Source organism: Cetorhinus maximus, chromosome 6 (genome assembly GCF_964194155.1).
Source record: "Cetorhinus maximus chromosome 6, sCetMax3.hap1.1, whole genome shotgun sequence".
Classification (NCBI taxonomy): Eukaryota; Metazoa; Chordata; class Chondrichthyes; order Lamniformes; family Cetorhinidae; genus Cetorhinus; species Cetorhinus maximus.
The window spans coordinates 15,014,790-15,041,352 of record NC_135884.1 but is presented as its reverse complement, the minus strand read 5'-3'; the positions used below and the strand labels follow the sequence as shown (position 1 = coordinate 15,041,352).

Genomic DNA, 26,563 nt, shown 5'->3' with positions numbered 1-26,563 from the left:
CCAGTGATACAATAAGAGGTAATATTGCAGATAGTATGATTTGTATAGCTTTGGTATTAGAAAATAAGCAGCAAATGATATGAGTCTTGTCAGAGTGGAATGTTAGACTGTGTTTCACATAATTTCCCTAGTGAAAAAGGATCCATGAGCAGTCCCTTTATATTGAACAGTGTCATAATGAGGGGCATGTTGTTTTATTTCATTAATTTATGGGATGCGGGCATTGCTGTCTGGGCCAGCATTTCTTGCCCATCCCTAATTGCCCTTGAGAATGTTTTATAGTTTCTCTTAAAGGGAACTTAACAACATATGAACTTAGGGTAAAAGCTGTTGGAGGATGCATACAAAAGAAGACAATGAACATTTTCATTTGTTACAATTTACCATATTGCCTCCATATCAAGTTGATGAACTCCAAATAATGTGGAGGTTTACATAAGGTGAAGGAGATGATATAATAAAATTCATCTGAAGCAGAGGAGACAATCTGTGCAGTCATCACCTCTCGAACGAGCATGGAATTATTCTATTCTTTGTTGAGTAGCAATATTTTATCTGAGTGCCAAATTTCCTGCCTTATTGTTTCTGAATTGGTTACAGCTGAACTTTAATTATATTATGTTTTGGAGGCCATTCAGTTGCTTTTTATGTTGCTCAGGATTACATTTATTGTTCAGATTCTCTTAGCCTAGCTCCGAGGGAATCCAAGAATGGATTTTCTTTTAATAAATTATTGGGCCAATTATTGTGAATCTGGCCAATCAATTCTGCAGCTTTGAGTTTAGACACTACTTATTGGTAATTTGTTTGGACTAAGTCATAGTTGTAAAGTGAGTTCTCTCATGACTCATCATTTCACTGATGGTGGAAAATTCCCATATATCATTTAAGTTTAGAGAGTGGTGTACTCCCCTTGTGACGTTAATAGAAGAAGTTATTTAAAAACCCACTCAAGATGATCTCAGCCAGCTTGAGCAGCTAACTGAGATGGTCAGTCACTTGCCTGTTTTGTACTTAAGACTGATTGAAAATGTTAAGAGTATAAAAAGTTCAATTTTTCTATGAGTTGAGTCTCTTGGAAGAGGCATCTCAGATGGAACATAAGGTGTGATAACTAACCTTCAGCTTAGCATTTCCCTAGTGGTTGAGGTAAAAACAAAAGCGACTATAAATAGTTTGGCATCATGTTTGGCACCACTCTGCATCTCACAATCCTCTCTAAATGGCCACAGTGACATATGCAAAGACATTATGGCCAGGATTTTGCAGTAGTAATGATATCGATGTTGACAGTGTTCACCGTCATCACTCCATTGAAACTGACAGCAACCTCTGGAGTCCACAGTGGTGCAGAATAATCCAGAGATTCAGAAGTTGCAATCAGTGATCCTACACTTCTCCTGTGGTGTTCAGGTACCCCTTCAGAATGCAATTCTGGAAATCAAAGGAATTGACAAGAATTTTGACTCATACGGTGGCTTACCACCACCTTCTCCAGGGCAATTAGGGGTGGGCAATAAAATTCTGGCCTAGCCAGTGATGCCCACATTCTGTGAAAGAATTTTTACAAATGCTGTTAATCTCACTGCAAAAAGCCTTGAAAAGTCACACCTTGTTGAATGAAGTGAAACTGGGTTTTTAACAGTGTACTGACTTCATAATTACTGCTAAACACATTCACTGGCCCTGAAAAACTATTTTTATATTTGTGGAACGTCCAGTTTCTCCATGATGATAAAAAAAATCACAAACTGTTAAAAAAAAGTTTTTAAAATCTATTTTTTTAAAAGTTTTTTTTATTTTAGCTTTAACTTAATAAAATCATTATTTATTTTTCTATCTCAAAATTTAAATTAAAAGTGAAGGATTTTAAGTACTTTTAACTTGTTAGTTTGCAGCGTAAGAAGGGTAACAATCACAGGCAGTGGTCAAAACCACCTGTATATGGATGCGGTCAGCACCTTCAGCTCGAACCCACTGTCAGAACACGGGCTGATGAGCATCTGTGACCCATTTGAACTAGCCTCGGAAGTCGGAGTAAGCTGCTGCAAGAGCCAGGCCATCTTCTTTGTTCTACTGAAAGGTCGACGACTTGAAACATTAACTCTGTTTCTCTCCACAGATACTGCCTGATTTGCTGAGTATTTCCACTTTTATGTTCTTTGGACTGCGTGATCTTTTGTCCTCTTCACTGTATGGTCCAATTACCTGAAGGTGCTGGGAATATGGTTCAAATGGCCACAGTGTGCACCAAAAACTGGGAGGAGTGGATGGGCAAAGTAGAGCAGAACCTGGTCACGTTGGAGTGACTCTTTTTCTCTGTTGTGGGTAAGAACCTGGTCATCGGGTGCAAGTTACTCTCGGCGTTGCTGGATGTTGTGCAGGTCTGGCCCATGCCCAGCCCTGCATCACTGCAGTCGCCAGAGCCACCTTCCACTTTATCTGGAGATCCAACATGCATCTTGTACAAATCTCCAGATAAAGAATTGAGAAATGTACCCAATGTTGCCCGCATTATGAGTGACTACATCAAGCTGTGTGTAGACCCTCGATATACAAACAACAAATGCTGAGCCTCTGTCTGCTGTGAAGGATGGTTCTGGCCACATTGCCGTGGAATGCTTCATTTAGTATCACCTGCCCCTCTTGGAAAAGTTTGTGCCGAAAAACACTTTTGACCACAAGTCCATCAGGTAATGGTCCACACATAATGTCCCTGAGGCCTTGTGGGAAAAGGAGCTGGTGAATCCTGTCAGACGGGGCTGAATTTTGCCCCCGTCGGGGGTTTTGTGCAGGGGTGGGCGGGAGCGAGCGTGAACCCTATCGGCATCCCCGATCAGGTGCGCGCTGCCATTTTACGTGGATGGGCCAATTAACGCCCGCTCAGCGTGACGCTCACCTGGAAACGCTGAGCGCTCCCTGTGCGGGCGGGGGAGGAATTCCCGAATTCCCTGAGTTGGGGTCGGAAAGAGTGCAGAAATCTCCCTGAGGCATAGAGGTGCCTCAGGGAGATTTGTTAAAGTTTTACACATCAAAATAAAGAAATTAAAAACTTTTAAAACATGTTCCCTCATGTGATAGTGTCACATGAGCTGGGACCTGTCAATGAATTTTTTTGAAAATTTTTATTGAATTTTTAAACACTTCATGAAACCTCATCCCGCCCGTGGACGAGGCTTCATGAAAAATTCAAAGGCCACCTGGGCCCTTCGCCTGCCCGCCAACCTTAAGGTTGGACGAGCAGCTCATTTAACTATTTTAATTAGCTTTTAATAGGCCTTAATAGGCCTTTGACAGTTCGGCAGGCGTACAGCTGACTTGGCTGCTGCCCGCCGAACTGAAAATCTAAATGACGTGGTGATGGCGGGACGCACACCCAACGTCACCTGGTGTCATTTTATGTGTCGGCGAGTGGGCCCCACCCCTGCTCACTGAGCAGAAAATTCTCCCCATGGTTTTTTAAGCAGACTGTCAAAGTCATCTGGTAAAATGCCTCAGCACCAGAACTTTCAAACAAGCACCAATCCATAGCCTGGTTGGTGGTGAGAAGGGCCTTCCTCATCAGATCCTTTCTGCATTCTCGGAGTCTCACCCTCTCCACACGTTGCCCTCAAAACAGCTGCAGAGGGGAAGAGACAGTTGCCCATCTCCTTTCGGAATGTACCTTTGCAAAGAATGTCTAGAAAGAGATGCAGTGGTTTTTTGTTGGGAATTCAGCCCTAGCAGCTCTGTAATGCCAGACTGTGTGCTCCACAGTCTGTTCCCAGGGACACACACTGAGACAACTACTGCTGGAGGAGCATCAGTGAAGGACGCCCTTTGGTTGGCCTATAACCTGTTGGTCTTCCAGTGTAAAGAGCTGTACACGGCCAAGTGTTGCAAACTGGCATGTTCCAGGGTCCTGACTACGTGCTGCAGTGAAGCTTGATGCAGCCACCAAAACAGTCCAATGGGGAAAGGGCCCTCTTGCCATAGCATATTGAGAGACTAAAGCCCATGCAAAACCCCTTAGGCTGTATGTACCTGTTCGCAATCTGCATTGTAAGTGGTGTAAGGCACTCTAGATGGCCATGTACTGAATTTAACCAAAATGATCTGTATTGCACTTTACAATCTGCCACACCTGAAGTGTATTGCAATGTACCTTTATAAATTTTACGAATAAATTTTATTTTTGTGATAGAACACACATATTTGCAGCAGAGGAATAGAAAGAATCTGAAATGAGAGAGAAATTTCAAGAAGTAGGACATGGAAATAATAACCTCAGTCTGATTAGCTACTCACAGGCAGTCTGTCTGGAATGATGATTCCCTGAATACCTCCCCTTTCCTCTTCCTCTCCCTCCTCTTGAGGTGCTCGGCAAAGGCCTGGTGACGAGGCCTGTGCCCTCGGCAAAGGCCTGTGCCCTCATGAGAGTCAGGGTACGGCAGATCACTATGAAATCAGAGACACACTCTGGCGAGTGTTGTTAGAGCTCCACCTCCCCCTCCCCCATCCCAACCCCAACCCACCCCTACCTTTCAGCCCAGGCAGCAGAACGGCAAATGCATGATGTCCCTGGTGGCAGCATGGCTCTCATTGTTGCGCACTGTTCCGTGTGGTCAAGTAATGGAGGGAAGTCATAAGCCGCGTGTAGAGCGCAAAACCCTTGTCATCAAGCAGCCACCCTCCGGTTCATCATCAGATATGGCAGGAATAGCTGGGTGTTGCTGGATGAAAGCATCCTGGCTGCTGCAAGGATCGCAGGCATTTGCTGAAATAATGTAGTGTGCACAGTCACAAACCAGCCAAATGTTAAGTGAGTGGAACCCAGTTCTGGGTCCCTGTAGAGACGTGACACTCGCAGAATCTCTTTGAGCAGTCAATAGCTCCTGCACCATTTGGAGCCTGGCCACTCTTGCAACATACTGTGAGATGTTGGTGATGTCTCCAGTCTGCAGGGACCTGAGGTGTAGAAATTTAGGGCGACAGTGACCTTGATAACCACTGGCAGTGCCATCCTCTCCCTGCAAGTCTGTTTTGAGGAGGTGGCACAGTTCAGTGATCATGTCCTTGGTGAAGCATAGCCACTGCAGACATTGCTCCTGGCTGAGTGTGGGAGTGCTGCTCTCTCAATGCCTTAGTTACATAGGGCCTTCTGTTGAGAACCCTCCTCCTCCGCCCTTTGTGCACAGCTTATCCTCTCTGTTGTCTGCCTTCCATCTCCTTAATCTGCTGTAGCACAAGACTGATTGAAACTATAGCCCTCATGAATGAGAGCAGGCTTTATGCTCAGCAGCCATCAAACTCCACTGAACTCCTTGAAATAATTCAGCACCACTCCCTTCTTACCCCAACAACTTCCTTCTTACTCCAACAACTTCCTTCTGACTCCAACAGCTTTCAAAAGCTCCTCCAACAACACAGTAAAGAGTACCTCCACTAACTGCAGCTGCAAAGAAAATCAAAAGCACTTCATCTGAAAGTCCATTGCTGATGCCTTTACAAAGCGCTAGTGGGATGGTTCCTCATGCAGCTGGACGCATATTCAGTTGAGAGTGTTTAAAAGAGGCCGTTAACAGGACCTGTGGAGTCTAAAATGGCAGGCCTGGTGCCAAATCACCGTTAGATGCTGAATGACATCACGATCTGCCCACCCTACATGCTTTCACTGTGTGAACAGCATGACCACACTAACGCCCTTTCAGTCATGGCTGGCTGTGACATAAGTGGTCAGAAATTGGTCAGCCACCGCTTTCAGCACCTCCAGGCTCCCGTAGCGTCAATACCTGCAGTGCTAGAGAGCTCAATTTTAGACCCTAGTGTCTACCCTCATACCCCACAAAGCATTACTACTTTCTCACCAAGTGCGAACAGTGGTAAGCATCACTGCTTAATAACGAGTGATAAAACAGATTTACTAATTAGCAACTCCAGCACCACATTTGCAATGTTTTCTTTTTTTGAAGGCAGTGTTTACTTTTTGACAGTGCACTGCAGATTGTTTAAAGCTACATCAGAATAATTTAGTCGTAGACCCGGAGCTGGTGCCCTGCAGGAGACACAACAATCACACAGGTCGGTTCTTGGACACAAAATTGACTACACAGATTTTCCCCTCTCCCTTGTATCTGATAAAGGTTGTTAGAGTTAATTGCTTTCTCTCCGGAGAGATATTGCTTATTTTCAAAGCCTAAGTAAATACTTAATTATAAATTGCTTTGATATAGTATGGCCAGACATCAGGCAGGGATTCATTTAACATTTAGAAGGTGCTTTGTTAATTTTTACTTACATAGGATATATGGCACAGCAACCGGCCCACCTCGATTTTATTTTCCACTCGAGCCTCCTCACATATTTTCTCAGTTAAATCTACCATTGTAACCCTCTATTCCCTTCTCCCTCATATGCTTGTATAGCTTCCCCTTAAATGCTTCCACACTATATGCTTCAGCAACTCCCTATAGTAGTGAGTTCCACAGCCCCACCACTCTCTGGGTTAAGAAGTTTCATTGGATTCCCTATTGGCTTTCTTCATGGCTATCTTATATTGTCGACCTCTAGCTATGCTCTTCCCCACAACAGGCAACATTTTCTCTGTATCCACTCGATCCAGGCCTTTCATCATTTTAAAGGCCTCAAATAGTCACCCCTCAGCCTTCTTTTTTCAAAAGAGACCCAGCCTGTTCATCCTTTCCTGATATTTATGCACACACATTTCTGGCATCATCCCTGTAAATCCTCTCTGCACCCTCTTCAGTGCCTCTATGTCCTTTTTATAATACGGCGACCAGAACTGTATGCAGCTCTCAAAGTGTGGTCTTACCAAGTTTTGATACAGGTTTAGCGTCACTTCCCGAACTTTTCAATTCCATCCCTCCAGAAATAAAGCCTAGTTCTGGGTTTGCTTCTTTTATGAACTTGCTAACGTTTGGCGCAACTTTTAGTGATTGTTGTATTTGTACTGCAAGATCTCTTTGTTACTCTTCCCCACCTGTACTTGCACCTTCCAAATAATAAGTGACTTCCCTATTCTTCTTACCAAAATGTACAGTCTCCCTTTTATCTGTGTTGAACTTGGTTTGCCAACTATTTGTCCATTCTGTAAGTTTATTAATGTCTTCCTGTAATTTGTTGCAGTTCTCCTCAGTATTGACCATTCCCCCTGCAATTTGGTGTCAGCTACAAATTTAGAAATTGTAGATTTGATTCCAAAGTTCACGTCATTAATTAAATTGTGAACAGCTCTGGCCCCAGCACTGATCTTTGAGGAACACTTTGTCCAACGTTCTTCCACTGTGAATAACTACCCTTTTATTTCCATTCTCTGCTTTCTATCTTGAAGCCAGTTCAATCAATTCTGCCACTTATCCCCTGACTCTGCATTCTCTGACTTTATTTATTAATCTAATACTTATTGAAGGCTTTTTGAAAATGCAGGAAAGCACATCTACTGCATTATCATTATCTACTCTCTCCGTTAAAAAATTCAGTAAGATTGGTCAAGCAAGATTTACCCATTTGAAATCTATGGTGACTATTCATTGTTTTATTTTTCCTTTCTAGGTGTTCTTCAGTTCTCTCCATTAGTAAGGATTCCATTATTTTTCCCACCATTGATGTTAACCTGACTGGTTTATAATTCCATGGACCTTTTTCGTCACCCTTCTTAAATATAGGAATTACATTACCAGTCCATTAATCCTCTGGCACTACACCTTTTTCTAATGAGTTATTAAATATATGTAGTAATGCCTCTCCCACCTCTTCCCTTTTAAAATACATGGATACAATCCAGCCGACCAAGGTATTTATTTTCTTTGAGTTTCATTAGTTCACTCAATATATCCCCATTTTTATTTTAAATGCATTTATCTCATTACACATCTCATCATTCAATGTCATGTCTACCTGATTTATCTCTCTGGTGAATACTGAAGCAAAATGTTTAACTATCTCTACCATCTCTCTATTATACTATACTATCCTTGCACTCCCTCAGTGGCCCTATTCCCACCCTAATCTCCCTTTTTATTGATGTGCCTGTAAAATATTTTACTATTTTAGAAACATAGAAAATAGGAGCAGGAGTAGGCCATTCGGCCCTTCGAGCCTGCTGCGCCATTCATTATGATCGTGGCTGATCATCCAACTCAATAGCCTGCTCCTGCTTTCTCCCCATATCCTTTGATCCCTTTCACCCCAACAGCTATACCTAACTCCTTCTTGAAAACATACAATGTTTTGGCCTCAACTACTTCCTGTGGTAGCGAATTCCACAGGCTCACCACTCTCTGGGTAAAGAAATTTCTCCTCATCTCAGTCCTAAATGGTCCACCCTGTATCCTCAGACTGTGGCCCCTGGTTCTGGATTCCCCTACCATCGGGAACATCCTTCCTGCATCCACCCTGTCTAGTCCTGTTAGAATTTTATAGGTTTCTATGAGATCCCCCCTCATTCTTCAGAACTCCAGTGAATATAATCCTAACCCACTCAATCTCTCCTCATATGTCAGTCCTGCCATCCCAGGAATCAGTCTGGTAAACCTTCGCTGCACTCCCTCTATAGCAAGAACACTCTTCCTCAGGTAAGGAGACCAGAACTGCACACAATATTCCAGGTGTGGTCTCACCAAGGCCCTGTATAATTGCAGCAAGACATCCCTGCTCCTGTACTTGAATCCTCTCACTTTGAAGGCCAACATACCATTTGCCCTCTCTACCGCCTGTTGCACCTGCATTTGTTTTATGTTCCTTGATAACCTAATCTCATAGTTCCTCTTTGCCTTCCTACTTTACTTGTCTGATTTCTCTCCTAATTTCTTTCTATTCTGTACCCTCCTGTAATCCTGTGCTGTCTGTGTACTTACTCTACACCTCTTTCCTAACCCTCAAATGCTCCCTTACGTCTTTGTCTATTTTGGAGTCTCACTAATGTTTAGTTTGTTCTTGAATGTTGCTGAAATGAGAGACATGTTGCCAAAGCTTTTCATCTAGCACTTATCAGGACAAACACAAGAATACAAAATTTCAAACATTTTATATTACAGAAGAGGGCTGTGATTGGTTGGCAAGACGACTCTGACTGACCAAGGCATTGCTGAGGAGAAATCAGTGGGGAACCATAGATTCCCCAAAAGCTTGTGATTGTTTGAAATTTTGTATTCTTGTGTTTGTCCTGATGAGTGCAAGATGAAAAACTTTGGCAACATGTCTCTCTTTTCAGCAATATTCAAGCTCTGTACTACCAAGCAACTGTTTGTTCTTTCCTTTTAACAGAATATATTTTCCTGCACTCTGTCAAAAGCTGTTTTAAATGTTTCCCATTGTTGTTTTACATGATTGTTTGCCAATATTGTTGCCAATTTTGTTTTCCCAACTTCTAATCCTGTTGGGGCTTATTTGACTTGAGAAAAGTATATTGAGGGGTGCAGGATCGAGAATTGTACATGAAAGTAAGAGAAATTCTCTACTTCAGAATCAAAGGTGTGTGAGGCATCCTTCCTTGTGGTCAGTACTGAGCCTGTAATCATTAACCACTGCAGAGTGTATGATACTTGTTCGTGGTAACAATCATTCAACTCATTTGTTAATAAGTTCCACAGAGTCAGTAGTCATGATCACTGGCAACTGCATGACAAGGTGAATATCCAGGATGGCATCTGTACTCATTTAGCTAAAACCTCTGGCTGTTGATATGACAAGGAGGAATGGAGGGGTTCTGAAGAGACTTGAGCTCCTGGCCTCCTTAGCAATTATAGAATGGAGGAAGATTTCAGCCATTCTGCCATGAGGAAGAACAGTAAAAGCAGGAGGTTGGTCACACAGGATCACTCCTTTGGATAACGTTGAGCCTGCTTTAAGGACATCGGCAGAGAAGCGAGAGGAGGTTGCTTGGTTTATAGAGCAGCATGTAGAGAAAGTTTAGGTAAAACACACAAAGGAAGTGGAAAGTTGGCTCACCTGAATTGGTAATCAGGGGATCATAATCTCAGTGTGGACAAAAACAATGACATTATCTTTCTTGTTTAGTTGTTGGTAGCCATTTGAAGGCACAGCTGTTACTGCAGCCGGACATACAGATTAATAATAGTGGCGAAAAATAATCATAGACTTTGAAATTAAGAAGAGTGGCAACCCTGAGTAGGAGCTGTTTGAAAATAGACCAGAAGCACTGAGCAGCTGAGTCTATGAGCAGGGGGAGAGAAAAGGAAATGCAAAGTGATGGCAGGGTGAGTTACCAGTAGATATTTAATCCAGCTATAACTTAAACTAGACCGAGCAATTAATTAAAACATTTTAATATATGTTAAGTTGATTTATTACTTTAATTAATTAAACAAATAATAATTTTAAAATTATATAGGAATGGCAGTGCATGAGGTGTGCCACAACTGCAGCATGTGAAAGTTTGTGGAGGGCATTATGATGCTGGATAACCACATTTGCAGTAAGTGTTAACATCGCGAGGAGCTTCAGCTCAGAGATGTTGAGCTGGAATCTGAGGCGCAGACATTGTGGGGCGTTGGGGAGGGGGAGAGTTATTTGGACGCTTTTGTTTCCAGGAGGCAGTCAGTCACACCCCTTAGATTCGGTAGTCATGCAGACCTGGTTAGTGGCACTCCTCAACTGTCAAACATCTTCTGGGCCTTTTATCCTGCCCTGGATCGCGAATGATGCAAAAATGCGAAGGCCGCCTGGCCAATTGGCCTGTGCGCCAAGCGTGAAAGTGCGCAGGCACTAAAAGTCCCGGTCGATTGGGGCTATAATTGACTTAATTGGAAATTTGATTGTCAGCGGGCATGCTTTCCACACCCACGCACGCCCGCCAACTGTGATTTGGCATGATGTTGGGACGCCCACCCAACATTTTCACGCATGATTTCACGCTAGTTTGGGTTGGCCGAGTGTCCGATCGCGGCAAGGAAAATTCCGACCCAGGATTCTGAAGGAACTAGGTGAAAACTTCGCAGGCGTCCAAATTATAATCCTCAAAAGTTTTTTTCAATTTGGGAACCATTACTTTAGATTGAGGAATTGTGCATGTCACTGCGTTATTTAAGACCGGTGACAGAAGAAAACCGGGGAATTATAAGCCTCAGTTTAATATCTGTTGTCGGAAAATTGCTAGAATCCATAATTAAGGATAGGACGACTGAACGTGTGGAAAGTTTTCGGTTGATCAGAGAGAGTGATCATTGGATTTATCAAAGGTAGGTCACGCCTGACAAACCTAATTGAAATTTTTTTGTAGAAGCGACTAAAGTAGGGGAGAGCGGAATGCCTATGGATGTTATTTATATGGACTTCCAGAAGGCGTTTGATAAAGTCCCTCATAACAGACTGTTTGCTAAAAGTTGAAGCCCATGGAATTGACAGCAAATTATTGACCCGCTTCGGAAATTGGCCGAGTGGCAGGAGACAGAGTCCTAGGTTTTCGTCATGACGAAGAGCCTCTCCCGTCGTGCTGAAAATCCCGGGAGCGGCCAGAAATTCTAAGTCCTGTCCCCAAACACGGCATGTTGCATTTTCATGGGAGTGGAGTAGGGGCAGGGTTTGTGCATGCGTGGTTTATGGAGGCAGCTAGCCATTTAACTTACCAGCTGCCTCCCCTGAGGTGGATTTTGATAGGCCAGGAGAGTGAAACTCAGAGTATGCAGATTAGATCGGGTAAGAGGAGGTCTGAACTTGTTGGTTCGTTTAGATCGCCAGGGTACCCCTTTAGAGAGGTAAGGTGTCCCTTTGGATATGGTCCCAGGACACCTTTGGGAGAGGTGAGACACCCATTGGTAGAGGTAAATCCTTTTGGGATTGTTAAAATAAACATGATTGTGTGCAAAAAGTGTATAAACTTATTGGAACTGCCATGGAACTGTCCAGCTGCCAAAAAACTATCAAGGAATGGTCCAGCTGCCAAAGAAGTGCCATGGAACTGTCAAAGCTGCCAGGGAACTGTCAAAGTGGTCAATGAACTGTCAAAGTATACTAGGTGAGTTGGCATGGAGGATGCAAGAGCAAAGGGTGATGGCTGGGGGAATGGATTGGCAGAGATGGCACTGTTGGCATGGGGCTATAAAGGGCCATGGGGATGTGGGGGGCACAGGGGGGTATGAGAGGCCATGGGGGTGGGTAGAGGGACATGGGTTGGCATAGGGGGTATGGGGGGGCTATGAGTGTTGAGTGGAGGGCTTGGATTGGCATTGGGGTATGAGGGACCTTGGGGTTGGGTGGGGGGCATGAGGCAGCATAAGTTGGCATGGATAGGGCATGGGGAGAGTATAGGGGGTGAGGGGTGGTGAGGGCTGGAGGACTGTTTTTTGTTTTATTCTTTTTTAAAAATTTAATTCAATGTAGTGGCAGAGCAAAGAGGCAGACCTTCAGCCCAGCCTTCCTCCGCACCTTGTAGCCTTCTCACCCGTTCCGGCAATGGCGGGCCAGGCTTCGATTCCAGCCCACCACTCCCCCTGCCCACACCCCCCAGAATGAAACTCTGACCTGCAGGTGACTATTTTTAAAGGCCGTGTTTGCAGAGCCAGGAATTGTCCCATCTCTGCACACCCAACCTGGAAGTGCAAACCTGGGCCAGAGCGTAGGGATAATGGGTAGGGACTCTAAATGGCAGGATGTGACTAGTGGTGTCCTGCAAGGATCTGTATTGGGGCCTCAACTATTCACCGGGTTTATTAATGACTTAGATGGTGGGATAGAAATTAAAATATCCAGGTTTGCTGATGGCACAAAGATAGGCAGTATTGTTAGCAGTGTAGGTGGAGGCATCAAATTACAAAGCGATATTAATGGAGTAAATAAATGGGCAAATCTTTGGCAAATGGATTTCATGGAAGGAAATGTGAGGTCATCCACTTTGGATCTAAAATCGATCGATCAAAGTACTTTCTAAATAGTGAAAAGGTGGCTGGGGTTTGAGGTACATAAATCATTAAAATATCATGACTAGGTACAAAAACTAATCAAATGGGCGTATGCTGACCTTTATATCTAAAGGTCTAGAATACAATGGGATAGAAATCTTGTTCCAACTCTCCAAAGCCCTAGTTAAACCATATCTTGAGTAATGTGAGCAGTTCTGGGCACCACACCTTAAGAAAGATATATTGGCCTTGGAGGGAGTTCAGCATAGCTTTGTCAAAATAATACCTGGACTCTCAGGGTTACTTTATGAGGAGAGGTTACACAAACTAGGGAAGTATTCCCTGGAATTTAGAAGGCAATGGGGTGAATCGGTCAAACTTTTCAAGATATTAAAGGGAATAGATAGGGCGGATAGAAATAACCTATTTCTGTGGATTTCAGAGTCTAGGACTGTGGTGGGGGCATAGTCTAAATATTCGAGTCAAACCTTCAGCAGTGAAATTAGGAAACGCTTCTACATCCATTCCAAGTTTGGAGCCCCTTCTGTAAATAGCAATTGAAGCTTGATCAGTGGTAAAATTTAAAACTGAGGTTAATAGATTTTGATTATCCAAGGGATATGGGGCAAAGGCAGTGAGGGGAGTGAGGTCACAGATCAGCAATGATCTCTGAATGGCAGAACAAGCCCGAGGGGATAAATGGCCTCCAGTTCCTATGTTCTCATGCTATGTGAAGGTTAGTGTATGGGCATTTTATGTTACTTTATGTTTTTCTGCTTTTTTTTAATGCAGTCATTAGCCTACTTAAAATAAAATCCAACACAGAAACTTAGTATTAGTTCACTAATGATTTGCATCACAACATAATTTATGTTAAAGCAGGTTAGCTGCTGCCTCAAAATAGAAGATGAATGAATTTTATACAAACGTGTTGAGGGTTGATAAGATGATGTTACACAGTATAATACCAAGGCCATAGAACATACATCGAAAGAAAGATTAAAAGTAGAACATTATGTGAGGAATTTCTTACTCATTACCCGGAGTTCCGGCATTCGTTTTGATATCAAGGAGCACAAAACAATTCATTGAAGTTGTAGAGGACCAAGGTCAACTCGTGTAGATGTAGCAAATCAATGTTTACTGTGCCTTGTATCACTGTATACCTTGACCAGTTTCTTCTTCCAAAGCAAAGCTATCCAAACTGCAGTCTGAAAGCCACATGCAGCTCCCGAGCCCTGTCACGCCAAGTTTATTTGGCCTTGGCATGCTATGATCTTCCTGCAGTGCCACTTTACTATTTGCTGCCTCATCACCTTGCAATTTTAAGGGCTCAGAGGTCTTGAAAGCTGTTTTACCGCAATGGTGAATTTCTCTTAAACCAGAAATGCCACTGTCGATCAGCGTAAACAACTTGTGATACTTACACAACACAATGAGTGCACTGAATTAAGCTTTATTCTACACATAGCCTGAGGTAGATACATGAGCAGCTGCAAAACTCAGTGCTTCGACACTCTTGCTCTAGAATTCTTGATTGGCAACATATTTGTGTTACAGTGAATGTCAAACCAAATAATACTTCCGTATGGAAAAGGAAGGCGGGTTCATGTGTAGGAGTGAGGGTTATGTGTAAGGGTAAAGCACAGCCTCCAGCAGTTGCCTTCTCCAGAAACGACTTGCGGTTCTTAATGCACTTACATGCTGTGGCTCAGTTTAAAAAAAAATATTCATTGCTGGCAAGGCTGGCATTTATTGCCATTCGTATATGACCAGAGAAGGTGGTGATGGACCTTTTACTGGAACCATTGGTAATGATTTGATACATTTTTGCGTGGCTTGCCTGCACCACTTCTGAGAGCAGTTAAGAGTCAACCACGTCGGTGTGGGACTGGGGTCACAGGTAGGCCAGACTGAGTGAGAACAGCGGGTTTCCTTCCCTCGAGGACATTGCTGAGTCAGCTCTGTTTTTACAAGCTTCATGGTCACTTTTACTGATACCAACTTTTATTTACAGATTTTCCATCAACTGAATTTGAATTCTCAAACTGCCATTAGTACAAACCTTAGGATTACAGGTAGAGTACCTCAGATCTGGCTATCCGAAAACCGGATATTTTTTTTTTGTTCTCCAGTGAACCTTGACCCTACCGACCCAGCTCGGGAAAGTTCAGGGAGTTGCTGATTACTGACCAGTTTCACTGGCCTGACGTTTCCCATGCTCCAGTGAACGTTGACCCTGGTGCAGGTGTGGCAGAGACAATTGAACTCACCCAGGGAAAACAAGGCTCTTGCAGAATCCAAAATTTAGCTATGTATTGTACTTGAGATCAGGACATGTGCCTGTTCTTGCTACAGTAAAGGACACCTGTATTGAATTTTGATGTCATTAAGGCTACTCAAATAGAAGCCCACTGGCTTAAATTTCAAACATTGCACGTGATTCCCAAACTCCTTTAAGTTCCATGGACACTGGTTGCCTTCTTACAGCTGGCCCAAGTCAGTTCAAAGAGAGTTATTAAAGAGTACTGTACAATCTTGAATGAGTAAGAAACAGTTTCCAGTTACAGCTACAGGGTATTCTTAACATCATTTTAGTTAGATTGATCTTTTCTCACTTTAATCAGGGTGCGCTGGTGTAGGGGAGTGGGGAAGACATGAAAAAGTTATTGAATCCAGTGCATGAGAAGTGAATTAATACCAGCAGTGACATGACCATTAAGCTAAAGGCTTTGCAATTGGTTTTCCTGCACCCGCTATTCACTGAAATAAGGTTTTTGAATTAAGCTGTTCCGAATTTTTTCCCGAAAACCAGCAAGTCCCGAAATCTGGGATGGACTTGGTCCTGAAGTTGCCGGTTTTGAGGTATTCCTAGGGCAGAATTTTACATCTCGCGGGCAGGCAGGTGCGCACCTGACCCGACTGGGCATGAAATCACGCAAAATGACGTCGAACGATGTCATCCTGCATGCGAACAATCTTCAGGTCGGTGGGCACACGCAGGTGTCGGAGCTGCCCAATATCGATTAAAAGGCCACACAAGGCCATTAAAAAGGCAATTGATCCTGATTTTACGTTGCCCATGCACTTGCGCGCTCGTCGCACGGGCAAAACGGGCAGGCGAGAAGCTCACTTTTTACAAAACCTCATCCAAAGGCAGGATAAAAAGGGCCAGCAGCATTGCCAGTGTGAGTAGTGAGGAGTTTAGGGGATAGTTTGCTGTTGGCTGCTTATTTGAACTTGACAGCTTCAGCTCCATTTGTAGCTTCATTCTTAGCATTTCCAGTGTTCATTTCAGGACTCATTGGTGTCTCCAAGGCCCTCAGAGAATTTAGACCATGTGGACCCTTCCAAGTATCAGACAGCCTCCCATTACATGGATTGTGGTCTCTGCTAGAAGCACCTCCTCTGAGGAGGAAGAGAGGGGCAGAAGGGAGAGGAGGCCACATGTCCCAGTGCAGCGTCCAGGGGAGCGGCCTATGGGAGGAGAGGTGCAGGCACAAGGGGCGCAGGATCCAGCAGGTTGTCCCAAGGCGTGAGGGGCCGCAGAAGACACTACTATCCTGCAGCCAGGGTTTACAGGCAGCGATGCAGCTACCTTAATATGTCAGAGGTGCAATTCTGAAGGAGGCTCTGCCTCTCCAAGGAGACTGTGACCTCTGTTTGTCATTTGATTGGGCCCAAGATCACCTCCAGCTGTGTGGGTGGACACTCCATGCTAATGGCTCTGGAGGTCACAGTGGCCCTCAATCTCTATGCCTCCGGCTCTTTCCAGGGGTCAGTAGGGGATCCATGTGGAGTGTCCCAATCAGCTGTTCATAGTTGCGTCAAGCTGGTGACAGAAGGTCTGTTCAAGTGGTTAATTACATTTATTCATTTCCCTATGGATGAGGCCAGCCTGCTCTTCAAGCGAGTGTGAAGTGCCCTCACCACTGTGCACTGACATTCTAGCAGCCAATCTAACGCCCACCCAGGCACTGGTATCAGCGCTGGTGCCTGGTTCAGAAAGTGGGTGAGACGCAGGTGCATCTGAAGCCTGGCAGTCCTCTGGAATCAGGGATAGCTCTTCGGGGTCCTGCATTCGAGTGCGTGTTAGCGAATCTAATGGAGAACATTGACATGCCATTGATTTAAGTCATCACACTGTCACTGTGCATGCCATGCGCTCTGGTGAGACAATGGAGATCTGCATCATGGTGCCATCGTCCTTCAATGATCAATGGGGACTCCAGGTTTGAGGCTCCCATTAATGCTGAGACTACACAAGAATGTTTGCACAATCTGACACTCTCACCTCTGTGCACTGCACTCTTACCTATGTCAGAGACCCCGCCTCGCCCCGACCGGCTGACAGAGGTGGGCGGCGGCTCCCCAGCTCTAAAGCATCCATTTCAAACCTGGTCATGATTAGGAGGTTGAGCTGGCCTCCACCTGTCCATGACCTCTCTGCTTGGTTATGGCTCATCTTCTCCTGAAAGGACAGAGGAGCATTGATTAGTCCACTCTCTACCTGCAGCGCCATTGCAGCCTGGCCAACCCTACCTGAGGAACACCTCGCAGGGCACATCCGAGTTGTGGCCCTTGAGTCGCAAGGCACTCAGTCCAAGCAGCCAGGGCTTCACCCCCTTGGCCAGCTCCGGCGTCATTGACAGTTGGCACTCAGACTCAAACACCCCTGAGCTCCATGGGGGTACGCCAGCCCTTAACACTGTACCACACTGATCCATGCCAACACTACTCACCCTTCCTGAGCGCAGCAGGTCGCTGAACCTTTTGTGGCATGGCACCCATGTGTGCCACACGACATCGTGGCTGCTGGCCTGCACTGCCACCTCCTCCCAAGCTTTTTTTGGTCTGTTGTGGTGGCCTCCTCCTGCCAACCCTGGGAACGAGGGTGTCCCTCCTGGCACCCACCTCCTCCACAAAGACCACGAGGCACTTGTCTGAAAAACAGGGCCTTCCTGCCTGACGTCTCCAGCTGCTGTTGAGCCCATTGCTCCAGTCTCCAGGACGCAGAATGATTCCCCTCCCCCGTCGCGCCAATTTTAAACCACCCGCCGGGTCACCATTGGGCCTGGCACCCCACAGGCCCCCAGCCCAGCCCTTCCCAACCATTGTGAAGACGTGTTTCACGCTGGGCAAGCCTCAATTGGCTAGCCAGCGTGAAATTGCGGTCACTGGCCGATCGCGGTTGGGGACCTGTTTCCCGGCTGCTCCCGGGCCCGCCGATCGCGCCCGCCAGCCAAGGGTAAAATTCAGGCCCCAGTATGATCATCATTGCACTAACATACCTGATCCCCATCTGACTGTGAACATGGGATTCATGGGATAAAAATATTCACTTTGCCCCCAGTTGCAATAAACCGGGAACTCATATCAGAATTGCAGATTTCGAGCCTGTGATTTTGCATCTTTCAAAGATAACTGAAGGAAAGCCATGGGATGGGAGTTTGCACGTTCCCAGTATATGGTCATAGCATATGCCAGGATGGAATGCGGTGACCTGGTCATCCCCATGTGTGATGGATGCAGGGCCTTCTCATGCTTCAGTCAAGAACATTTCTGTGGTACTCTTGCATTTTTGATCTCAGTAAACTTGGAAAATGCACCGATTTATATTGAGACATGAAGCAAACCTTTTTTCTCCTTGCTGGATTCCAGAGTGAGACCAGAGCCAGGTTGTCTATGGTAACAATAATTTATCTGATAATTGAGAAAATAAGGGAGGTGATGACTGTACATAAAAAATTAATTAGTGACGCAAGTTCGCTTTATCTTGGACATTGCACTTTAGGGAGTAATTTAAAGAGATTCAGTTTTATTGTTCACGCTTTACGCCTTCAGTAAACTGAATGACGTACCTGATGTGAAGACCCAGCAAGGGATTCTGCTTTAGCATCATAGGACTTGGAAACAGGAGTAAGCCATTATTTAGCTCATTGAGCCTAATCCACTATTCAATGAGATTATGGCTGGTCTGTGAACTAACTCTGCCATTTAGAAAGTGCTGTGATCAACCTGATCTATCTGTTTTAGGACCAAACTGTATGACCTCCCACTTTTGCCCACGTTGAAATCCATGTGTCACAATTAGCTCCATACACTTAATCTATTAGTGTTAGTTTGTAATTTTATTTTTCCATCTACACTGCACACAATGCTTTGGTGTCATCGGCAAACTTGAATATGTTGCTGTCTATCCCATCATCTAAGTCATTAATAAATGAGGTGAAAAGTTGAGAGTCTAACAAGGAGCCTTCTGGTGCACAGCTAGCCACATCCTGCCACTTAGAGTACCTGTGCTTTATCCCTACTCTGTCTCCTATTGCTCACTCAGTTTCCCAAACAAGTCAATCATTTTCCATTAATTCCATAAGATTCAGCTTTAGCCAACAGTCTCTTATGAGGGTCTTCATCAAATACCTTCTGGAAGTCCATGTAAATAACATCAACAGACCTTTCCTCTGTCCACAACTTTACTCACCTCTTCAGAAAATTCTTTAGGCATAACCTACTCTTTATAAGTCTGTGCTGGTTCTCTGATCAGCTGAATTTCCAAGGTATTCATTCACCCCATCCATAATTACAGCCTCCAGGCGTAGTATTTTATTTTTATGGAAGGGTTTAGCACTCTGCCACCTGAAGAGTCAGCGGGGAATGCACCCATGCCAATCACGGCAGCTCCGCAGCCACCTAATGCCCTGAGATCATTAATTGATTGGAGGCTGGAGGAAGTCCCGCCTCAAAGAGCGGCTGACCAATCTAATTGGCCACAGCTCGATAGTCCCACCTTGAGCGGTGTCTGCTGCTGGGACTACAAGCTGTCTACAAGCTGGAGCCCCCAGGACCAGGGAGTTGCAGGGTCTCGCAGCAGGGATGGGAGAGGAGGCCGGTGGGTGGTGGAGAGAGGTGGGTGGGGGATGACTCTCTAGATGCTCCCTCCCTACCAGACCAGGTAGGGAGGGAGCACCCAGAGAGGGGAGACCTTGCAAGTCACCCAATCTGGAAAGGGGGCCAGTGATGGAGGTGCACCCCTCCACTTTCCTGACTTGAGACCTAAGCCAGATGATCAGCTGAGCTCATCCCTCAGTCCTTGACCACCTTGCGCTGACTGAAAAATTGCAGCCAAGTGGGAAGCACCCCTTAAGTGGCCACTAATTGGCCAATTGAGGGCCCCAGCTGGGTTAAAGGTGGATGGGCTGCCCTAGACCTTGCCCCCCCACCCAATAAATTTGTGGACATGTTGGGGGCAGGCAGGAAGCTGGTAGGAAGACCACCTGGGGAAAGTTATGTGCCCTCTGCCTGCAAACCCCGCCAGCCGGGGACTTTAAAATTCTGCCCTAGTCATTTCTCGTCAACAGATGTTAGGCCAACTGGTCTATAATCAAAGTGAAGAGAGACAAATAACTAAGGGACACAGTGGTCCTGCTTCTTTATACCTATTAGGGAAGATCTTTAGGAATCATTGTCCATAGAACTTTCAGTCAGAGCCTGTGACCAAAACGTTATTGGAAAAAATGCTTATTCTGAGAATGTAGAGGAAGTATTGTACTGCTGCACTCTGTGTGTTTTCTGACTGTGTAATTATCATGAGTGAACGAGTGATGTGTGCTCTGTCGGAATTCAGCTCCTTGGGCTCCTTCTCAGCTGTTTCACCCTGGGCTGTTTTCTTGGCAGTTTTTATCAATGGTGGTTTGTCATTGTCTTCCACTGTCAGAAGCAGGGCGAGGAGACAGGTCTCAAGTCTACCTCACCCGCAACAGGAATTGGACCCGTGCTGCTGGCTTTATTCTGAACCACACACTAGCCATCTAAGCCATCCAGCCCTCCCCCGCCCCCGCAAATCTCTTAAATATTAATCAATTTGACAACTGTCTTAGCCCGAACATAGCGGGCAGAATATTATGTTCCCTCTACCGTGGGTGGGGATGGGTGGGATGTGGTGTAAAATTCGCTGGTTAGCCTTCCCACCCGTTTCTGACCTGTCCACAATTTTACGGGGAGGGGGTCAGGTGAGGCCATTCAATGGCTAATTATTGGCCACCCGAGGACTGCTTCTCACCTGGTCACGTCTCTGGTCAGTGGGAGGAGCTCAGGGCTGGTGGGAGGGGATGCCTAGCAGATCACCCAGCTCGGACTTCGGCCAGGAAAGTGCAGGGGTGGAGGGGGGGGAGGGCCTCCATCACTAGCCCCCTTTCCAGATCAGATACCTCCATCCCCCCAGGGTCTGCCCCCTCCTGACCCTCCCCCCATACCCCAGGTGCTCCCTTTCCACCTGGTCTTGCCATCATGACCTGTACCCCCACCCCCTCCCCAGGCTTCTCCTACCCTGCCATGAGACCTCCACACTTACCTCTTTCCTGGCTCTGAGGCTTAGAATCTGGGGACTGTTTGTAGTCAGAACAGTGGCCGCCGCTCTCGATGATACTGCTGGGACTATAGAACTGCCGGCCAATCAGATTGGCCAGCAGCTCTCTGAGGTGGGGCTTCCAACTGAGTGAGGGGTGGCAATCTCATCTCTAGCCAATTAACGCTCCATAGAGCATGAAATGGCTGCGGGGCAGCTGACATCGGAGAGGATACATTCCCTGCCAACTCTATAGGTGGCAGGTTGGGAGACCCCGCCACTCACAAAATTCTGCCCCATGGGGATGTAATTTACCTCCTCCCTAAATAAAAGGAGGACACGGTGAGCCATCTAACCCCATATAGAAGGATAATTGCTACCTCTGTTATACAGGCTTTCACATCAGAAGATACCTAAGGATATGCATTCTAGTTCACATGAGATGCAAATCTACGTATGGTTGTTAGCTGTTGACATGGGATTGATTAAAAGTTTGAGAGAAAGTCCAAAGTTTTAACATAATGGATATATGACCTTGAACTTTGTAACATCCATGACATTTTTTGACTGCGTGTTACATATGACTTTAAGCAAGAAGATAAAAGCAAAATACTGCGGCTGCTGGAAATCTGAAACAAAAACAGAAAATGCTGGAAAAACTCAACATGTCTAACGTCATCTGTGGAGAGTAAAACAGAAACGTTAACTCTGTTTCTCTCTTCACAGATGCTGTTAGACCTGCTGAGTTTTTCCAGCATTTTCTGTTTTTGTTTACTGCAAACAATAACCTTGTTTTAAAAGCTTTTTGGGAATATATCATATTAGAAAAAGAACTTATCATAATTTAAGGCAGTGGATATGGTCTCCCTTTCTTAATGGGACAATTTATGCATGACATTCAATTCTTGTCAAGCTCTCAGTTTTGCCACACTCTGTTCCAATCCCTTCATATTATTAGGTTCTTGGTTACAGCATTATCTCTAGGGCCGTGCCTCTAGCTAAGTTGTTCCAGTACAGCTACAACACTGGCATCTACCCGGCAATGTGGAAAATTGCCCAGGTATGTCCTGTAATCAAAAAGCAGGACAAATCCAACCCGGCCACATCAGTCTGCTTTCCATCATCAGTAAAATGATGGAAGGGGTCATCAACAGTGCTATCAAGTGGCACTTGCTTAGCAATAACCTGCTCACTGACGTCAGTTTGGGTTCCGCCAGGGCCACTCAGCTCCTGACTTCATTACTGCCTTGGGTCAAACATGATCAAAAGAGCTGAACTCCCAGGGTGAGGTGAGAGTGACTGTCCTTGACATCAAGGCTGCATTTGACCGAGTGTGGTAACAAGGAGCCCGAGCAAAACTGGAGTCAATGGGAATCAGGGGGAAGACTTTCCGCTGGTTGGAGTCATACCTAACATAAAGGAAAATGGGTAGTGGTTGTTGGAGGTCAGTCATCTCAGTTCCAGGACATCACTGCTGGAGTTCCTCAGCGTAGTGCCCTAGACTCAACCATCTTCAGCTGCTTCATCATGACTTTCCTTCCATCATAAGGTGAGGATGTTCGCTGATGATTGCACAACGTTCAGCACCGTTCACGACTTCTCAGATACTGAAGCAGTATCCATGTCCAAATGCAGCAAGACCTGGACAGTTTCCAGTTTGGGCTGACAAGTGGCAAGTAACATTCGCGCCACACAAGTGCCAGGCAATGCCATCTCGAACATAAGGCAATTTAACCATTGCCCCTTGATATACAATGACATTACCATCGCATAAAACTTACTATCAACATCCATTGACCAGAAACTGAGCTGGACTAGCCATATAGATACTGTGGCTACAAGAGCAGGTCAGAGGCTAGGAATCCTGCAGCGAGTAACTCACCACCTGACTCCCCAAAGCCTGTCCACCACCTAGAAGGCACAAGCCAGGAGTGTGATGGAATACTTTCTACTTCCCTGGATGAGTGCCGCTCCACTGACACTCAAGAAACTTGATACCATCCAGGACAAAGCAGCCACTTGATTGGCACCCCATCCACAAACATTGACTTCCTCCACCACCGACGCACAGTAGCAGCTGTGTGTACCATCTACAAAATGCTCTGCAGGAACTCACCAAGCCTCCTTAGACAGCACCTTCCAAACCCACGACTGCTATCATCTAGAAGGACAAGGGCAGCAGGTAGATGGGAACACCACCACCTGGAAGTTCCCCTCCAAGCCACTCACCATCCTGATTTGAAAATATATCACCATTCCTTCACCGTCATCTGGGTCAAAATCCTGGAAATCCCTCCCTAACAACACTGCGGGTGCACCTAAAGTACATAGACTGCAGCGGTTCAAGAAGGCAGCTCACCACCACCTTCTCAAAGACAATTAGGGATGGGCAATAAATGCTGGCCTAGCCAGTGATACCCACATCCTATGATCGAATCAAAAAAAGTACATTCCATTCACATTATGGAGCTCTCAGTTATAAGTGTATTAGTCTTAACTCACAGCTTTCCCACAATAATACACTGTGGGAAATTCCTCACGGCTTCTAAGGAGCATGTTGCAATATCAACAGAGTGCGCAATGTGTGACAGATGCAGCAGAGGAGGTACCGACCCAGTATTTTTGCTAGAGTGACAGCTTTATATTTCATTATTGCAAAATCACTTCACAGTTGACATAGCTCTGGACTTGTTCACTCATTAAAAAAACATAAACGCTAAAGGGCAGACATCATAAATCTCTTGCTTCATAATACGATAGCGGGGGGAGAGGGGGCACATGTTGACTCTTTTGAATAAAAGCAAAATGCTGTGGATGCTGGAAACCTGAAATAAAAACAGGAAGTGCTGAAAAAACTCAGCAGGTCTGGCAGCATCTGTGGAGAGACAGAGTTACTAGGCGGAATCACCCGTGCCCGCTGGTGCCAGGAGTGCTCGGCGGTGTGAGCGGGCAATATGGCAAGAAGGCCAAAAATCGGTTTCACGACATTGTGAAACCAGTTTGCGATTGTCCGCTCAGCCTATTGATGTCGGGCCGCGTTTCCCGCCATCGGACATCGGGAACCTCTTTGTAATGCATCTCCATATCATTATAAGGCTAGCCCGCCGGAATCACCCTCCCGCGCTGGATTGGCCGCCCACGCCAGCATGATTGTATGCTGACATGTGACATGCACCTGGTGAGCTGCACATCACCCGGGACTTCGAGGTTTGTTTGCCTATCTTTCTTTGGGCAGCAGTTGCAGTCATCAGCGCCAAGCTTTGCAGACAGCACCGCATCACTTTTAGAGGGGCTCACAGGCAGATCTCTACCTACCAGACCAGCCATAAGGCGGGGGTGGGTTTGTATGGCCGCAGGAAAAGGGCTTGCTTGGGGAAGGGGGAGAAGTGGCCTCAGGTAAAGGAAGAGGCTGCAGGGTGAGGGCTGCACTGGGGAAGGGGGTATCCCAGGGTTTGTGTGAGAGCACATGTTGATCTGTACAAGTGGCCTCAAGATGGTGAGGGCTGAGGAGGCAGTCTCCAGAGGAGATGAGGCCAGATGGAGATGTGAGGTTATGTGTGTGAAGGACTGAGTGGTGATGTTCCTTGAGCTGGCAGTGAGTGAGACATCAGTGAATGTGTGATGGCCTTGTGAATGTGTGAGTTCAGAGTGATGAGATGGTTGCCTTACCCTAGCAACTCGGATGGGATCATTCATACTTTTTCTGCATTGGATGGCCATTGCTGCAGCATTGGCACTGATCACCACTGCCACTGCCTCCCAAGCCAGAGTGGTAATGTTGTTGCCCCTCCTGTGGCCAGAAGGGGGGCAGAGGACACCATGGCGGGCCTCCACAGTGTCCAAAAGGTGCTCGAGGGACGTGTCACTAAGCCTGGGGTTGCGTTCTTTTTGCCTTTTGGGGCCATGTCTTACTTGCGGCAGTCCTGGGCTGGAAGCACCGGGAGGTGTGCACGCGGCTGTACTTTAAATATGGCGCCTGGCGTGATGAAGCGGCGAGGTGATGGCGCGCCGGGCGATTCGGAGCCCATCCGCCATGGAAACGGCGTATTTCCCGGGAATGCATTATTATTGAGGTGGGTTTGGGACAATATGGCGTGAGAAGCCACCATTGTGGCTGGCGGGTAAAACGTTTTACCCACCTGCGACTGTACTTAGTGCAAATATGGGATGATTCCACCCAATGTTTCGAGTCCAATATAACTCGTCTTCGGAACTGAAGAGAGGTGGGGATGTGATGGGTTTTATGCTGTTGAACAGGGGAAGGGGCAGGTGGAGCAAAAGAGAAGGTCAGTGACAGGTTAGAGAGCGGGGGAGATTAAATGACAAAGATGTCATGGAACACAAGGCAAAGGGAATGGTAATGATAGTATTAAAAACACAAAGCATTGGTCCAGAGTAGGAGTTAATAGCAGAATAAAGGTAAGTGCTATGAGAAAGCAAAAAACATGAGAACATGATACAGACTGGCACTTAGAGAAAAAAAAATCAAAATGAAGGACAGAGTTCATGGTCTGAAATTGTTGAACTCAATGTTGAGTCCAGAAGGCTGTAAAGATGAGGTGTTTTGTGCTCTCATCTGGAACTGGAAAAACTCACCAATTTTGCTTCCAATTTCCACCTCTCTCTCACCTTCACATGGTCCACCTCTGACACTTTTCTTCCCTTCCTTGACTTCTCTGTCTCCACTTCTGGGGATAGGCCATCTCCCACTATTCATTACAAGCTCACCAACTCCCACAACTAAACCTCCTCACACCCTGCTCCCTGTAAGGACTTTATTCCATTCTCCCAGTCTCATCTGTTCTAATGATGAAACCTTCCACAATGGTGTTTCCAACACGTCTTCCTTTTTCCTCTGCTGAGGATTCCCCCCCTACTATGGTTGACAGGGCTCTCAACTGTGTCCTACCCATCTCCTGCACCTCTGCCCTCAATCTTTCCCCCTCCCTTACGTTAGAAGGATTTGCAGATTGAATCATAACCTATTTAGCCACATTATGAACATATCTTCTTTGCCCATCAAATCCTGGTGTGGGACTTGAACTGAGAGCTTCATGGTTTAGAGGCAGGGATTCTACCTAGTGCGCCATAAGACCTCCAGCAATTAAGCATATAGAATAATTATTAGCAACAACCCTTGTCCCAAGCACTACAGATTGTGAGGGATAGCAGCAAAAGAAATTACATTACAGTTTGTGTCATCACACCCGTGCAGTGTTCTTTCTAAAAACTGAACAGTTGGAAATATTACACATTTTTCTTCCACAAACATTGTGCAAAGTTTTGATGTTTAAAAAAATAATTTCTCCCACCCTCTCCTGGCTTCATGGTCTGACGCAGTATTGAACTATGCAGATCA

General features: G+C 45.7%; 1 protein-coding gene across 3 annotated transcripts in view; it reads left to right on the top strand.

Moving 5' to 3' along the window:
- The window catches only part of LOC144681554 (monocarboxylate transporter 5-like), a 70,647-nt gene that overhangs the window by 3,111 nt on the left and 40,973 nt on the right, over nt 1-26,563 (top strand). The window contains exon 1 of one of the 3 annotated variants that reach the window (XM_078543225.1): nt 9,901-10,217. The exons of the other annotated variants lie outside the window; for them this stretch is intronic. Within the exon in view, the coding sequence (XP_078399351.1) occupies nt 10,176-10,217 (42 nt within the window). The 5' untranslated portion in view covers nt 9,901-10,175. Of the gene's footprint in view, nt 1-9,900; nt 10,218-26,563 lie in introns of those variants that run through there. 3 annotated transcript variants of the gene reach the window in all.